Source organism: Scomber japonicus, chromosome 4 (genome assembly GCF_027409825.1).
Source record: "Scomber japonicus isolate fScoJap1 chromosome 4, fScoJap1.pri, whole genome shotgun sequence".
Taxonomy (NCBI): domain Eukaryota; kingdom Metazoa; phylum Chordata; class Actinopteri; order Scombriformes; family Scombridae; genus Scomber; species Scomber japonicus.
The window spans coordinates 18,003,098-18,007,762 of NC_070581.1; the positions used below are offsets into that span (position 1 = coordinate 18,003,098).

The 4,665-nt window shown below is 40.9% G+C and overlaps 1 protein-coding gene across 1 annotated transcript; it reads left to right on the forward strand.

Moving 5' to 3' along the window:
- The first annotated feature begins 680 nt into the window (after positions 1-680).
- On the forward strand, positions 681-3,994 carry hoxc13a (homeobox C13a). Its single transcript, XM_053317622.1, has 2 exons — positions 681-1,344; positions 3,738-3,994. Exons 1-2 carry the CDS (start codon positions 681-683, stop codon positions 3,992-3,994), a joined length of 921 nt encoding a protein of 306 aa, XP_053173597.1.
- The last annotated feature ends 671 nt before the right edge of the window (positions 3,995-4,665 follow it).

Sequence of the window (4,665 nt, forward strand, 5' to 3'; positions counted from 1 at the left end):
ATTGATAAGACTGGACGGTTTGTGTTACGCACTCACTTTTGTTTGTGCAGCTTTAAATTTCTTAATGCTGAATATTTTCTTTCATAGAGGACACCACATTTTATTACATATTCCAGCTTAAGTCGTTTTCTTTTTATTATTACATTTAATAATCAAGCTAAACCTTAGTTGGAATATATCGCCTTCACAGATCCATTAAACGAAATGAGACAAAGTTTGCGCACCAATGCTTCAGGAAGCAAGTTGCAGGATTTAGATTTAGATTTTTAATTATAATTTATTTAGAGTTTTCTATGTACCAACTGTGACATATGCTGTTGTATTCTCTGCCAGTCCTCGGAGTCGGCCAAATTTCACAGGTTGTTTTCGTTTGCCCATATCTTGAAAGTATCCTAACTTCCCTTTAAGGGTGTGGGTCTCGATGATTTAAGCCAATGATATGACTCGGTATTCTGCAGGAAAAAACTGTGACATGCGAGGCAGTGGGTCTTTAAAGGGCTGCTCTGCCCCAACTCACAAGCCCAATCTCGTAGGACTTGTTAGCGTATCACGTGCCAGATTCTTAATGAAGTGGACACACTAGGGCCTCGTGTGCGCATGCGCTTAGTGTAAAATGTAGTTGGAAATGAGGTGTCCGTCTTGGAGTAGTCGACTTTTAAAAAGCATCGGCAGCCCCTGATATGACGACTTCGCTGGTTCTGCATCCACGCTGGGCGGACACCTTGATGTACGTTTATGAAAAAAGCCCGAATGAAAACAACCAGAATAAAAGCCAAACAATGGAGGGACTGAGCGGTAATTGCCCTGCGACCCACTGCAGGGACCTGATGTCGCACCCCGCGCTGGGACGACATTCTGGCACCATAGCGACCCACCAGGGCTCCGTCTACTCGGATATTTCTTCTCCAGACACCGGCCGTCAGTGTCCCGCTCCCCAAACATCATCGAGTGCATCTTTGAGCTACGGTTATCCATTTGGAAACCCATATTACGGCTGTAGATTATCTCATTCGCACAACGTGAACTTGCAGCAGAAGCCCTGCTCGTACCACCCCGCAGAGAAATATGCCGAGCCAAGCACAGCGCTGCCCACGGAAGAACTGTCTACCAGGGCGAAAGAGTTTGCCTTCTACCCGAGTTTCGCCAGCTCATATCAGGCTGTTCCCGGATATCTCGATGTGTCGGTGGTGCCCAGTATCAGTGCCCATCCTGAACCGCGGCACGACGCCTTGATCCCCATGGAGGGCTACCAGCATTGGGCTCTCTCGAATGGCTGGGATGGGCAGGTGTACTGCTCCAAAGAGCAAACGCAGTCAACTCATCTTTGGAAATCACCTTTTCCAGGTATGGGAAATTTCTATTTTTATTTATTTAAACTGTCTTCACCAGGCTGTAATTCATCGATTAGTACAGCGGCTTGTTTGCTTTTATAACCGGTGTCATCCCTTTCAGAAAGCTATTTGAATATAGTCGTCAGATATGTTTACTCTGCTAAGATGTTGTTGCTTAGTCTCTGAAATTTACTGTGTTAAAGTGCCAATATCAACTCGCCAAGAAGTCTAGGGAAACACTAAATGTACTGGATAAACATACAACTGTCAATCCCCTTGTCAGTTTTAATATGTCCTTTATGGATTCTGCTATTATAGGCTGTGATATCCTTCTGTTTAACATTAAAGAAATCTTCATGCATTTTTTTAGAAGTATGCGTAAAAATGACCGAATTGTGAGTTAAATGAGCTTTCCAGCTGCATGCTTGCCCCTCGAATAGTTGATATAATTCAGAAACCGAGCATTTGCTTATGAGATTATTCACTTTTTTTTCTTCTTTGGAGTCATATGATGAATTATAGTTCAGTTTCATTCACGTAGAATAGAAGGAAAGACTAGTGCATACCTTTGCCCCCTGTATGATAATATAGTGACTAAGCTAGCCTACCGTGTTTGGACTGTGCCAATAAATCTCACCGCCCTGCGATGTGTCTTTTGCATAATATCAGGAATCATTTGTCCAACATTTGTATTGCATGCAGACCTCAGCATCATGTTACACAATTTGTTCACGGACACTGATAAGTTCATATCATTATAAATCAGGGCTCACCTTTTGCTTTACTTACTATCATACATGTAAGAAATCTGATAATAAACACAGGAGCCCGGCCAGTATGCTGTTTACAGAGTGTTTACTAGACTGCCTCTTTCACCACAAGGGTTTATTATCTTTGTCAAATATGTGGGTATTTTAATTTCAGATAGGGATATTCCCAGACCTTGACTGAACCTCCCACACGACATTTACCCCCTTTACATTGAAAAGAGCAAGCCACGCAAGCACGGGCACGCAGTCAAACGCGCGCGGACACATGCACAAAAACAAGCGCGCGCTGTCCTTGTGTGTCTCGTTTCACACACACACATCATACACACTTACATACAAACTGACGCACACAGAGACACAATTTTGCTTCAAAAATAATATAAATTTAAAAAAAAATACAACAACACAACACACTCCACTCAGTCATCCCCACTTAGATCAGAATATTTCATAGACACGTATAACAAAGATGGTGTGAGGATAACATTGATTTGGCCTAAATTAGATAATCGCACATTCTCACGAACTGTGGAGAAATATGTACAACCACAGACTGTAAAAATGACATGGAGTAAATACGCTTCATGTCTCACAGCTTGCCACAATTTCTCAAGGTGTTGCCATACTTGCTCTGTCATGTTTCTCATTGGCTGTCCTGCACTCAGCTTCAGTCTTGGTGAAAGGGTGTAATCTCTGTACTTTGCTTACCTGAACAAGGTACCCACTGCTTAAAGCTTTTGGTGCTTTGTAAACAGATCTAGAGACAACACTGTTGAGCAGTTGCGTATAATTCTTAGAGAAATTCAAGGAAACTGTTCATAAAGTATAAAGTATAAACTGCGAACTTTTGCTTGAATGACGTGGTTCACATGTAACTTTGAAATTATTCAAAACTTTAGGTTTTCACTTATCAGTTTAGACGTCAGTTTATGATTTGTCTTTCCTAACAGGGCGTATTAAAGCCATTGTATAGTTGGTTAGTAGAAGTTTCATTAAACTCAATATGAGAAATACATCTATAATACCAGTTAGTTATGTAGTTTAGTCGACTCACAGATTACGTAGGCCTACTGACATGCAGCCTAAGGGGGGTGGGGGGGGGGAATAAATGATCACTGGCCATTGGAAACCATGCACAGTCGTAGTGGTAGTGTAATTTGATAATGATTGTACATCTGTAGTTGAGTGGTGCACTTCAGTTCACTTTACATTAGTGAACCTGCTAAGACAATTTTATAATTGTGTTCTTTACGTCAGGTGCAGTACACCTGAGATCCTGACTGCAGCAAAATTTCTGTAGTGTATCTACACACACACACACACACACACACACACACACACACACACACACACACACACACACACACACACACACACACACACACACCCTGCAAATACCAATTTGTCTTTTTTCACCTGACAGACACACGAGATACAATGGGTCTTGAGAATTAAATTATGAAAGCTCTTATTTTCTTTTTGTAAAATCAATATTTAAACCGAAACATTGGGCAATTTGCTTCAGTAATAGGCCAGTCTTGTCATCTCATCTGCAGTGCTCTTGATTTTGTAATACATTGCGGTGTTTTTGCGCATAGTCTAATATTTTCCTGGCATTTTCCTCCTTTTCTCACAGATGTTGTGCCACTGCAGCCTGAGGTCAGCAGTTACCGTCGTGGGCGTAAAAAGCGTGTCCCTTACACGAAGATCCAGCTGAAGGAGCTGGAGAAAGAGTATGCAGCCAGCAAGTTCATCACCAAAGACAAGAGAAGGCGCATCTCGGCCGCCACCAACCTCTCAGAGCGTCAAGTCACCATCTGGTTCCAAAACCGGCGGGTCAAGGAGAAGAAATTTGTCAGTAAATCCAAGAACAATCACATGCACACCACTTGATTAAGATGAGCGACCTCCTTGAAACTGCAACTCATACCTTCCAAATCATCATGCCATATATTTACCTCTTGCATCGAGAAGCGTTGCTGAAGAACATTTTGGCTGGTTGTTTTTTTTTTTGGTTTTTGTTTTGTTTTTTTTTATGTTAAAGTTCCATCAACATCTCCATCGACCATACCATCAGCCCCCTGTTTTCAATTTAGACAATGCTCTAAAAACTGTGAAAATATTGAAAATTCACTTCACATTTGTTTTATATGAATGTACATATATAAATATATAATATTTAAAACGATATCTGTATTTCAAAGACAAGTATTGCGTGTTTTCTTTTTCTTTTTTTTTTTCCAAGCCAAATCTCAAAAGGACTGACATTTGACAATGGGCAGATGAAAACAGGAGACGGTTCGTATAGATGTCATTTTTAGGAAGATAACCGCCATATGGACGGGAATTGTTGTGGCCATAATGACATGTTGAACTTGAGAGACTTAAACATCTTCAACAAACAGCTCACAGAGAGGACTCTTGGGAGAAAGATTTTCTTCATTTAAAAAAAAAAAAAAAAAAAAAAATCCTAAATTTCAAAAGCTATGTTGCTCTCTGCGGGGTATGTTCTCTTAAGCCTGGGTAAAAGAAAGGCTGCTATGTTGTTAATCTGTATAGTGCAA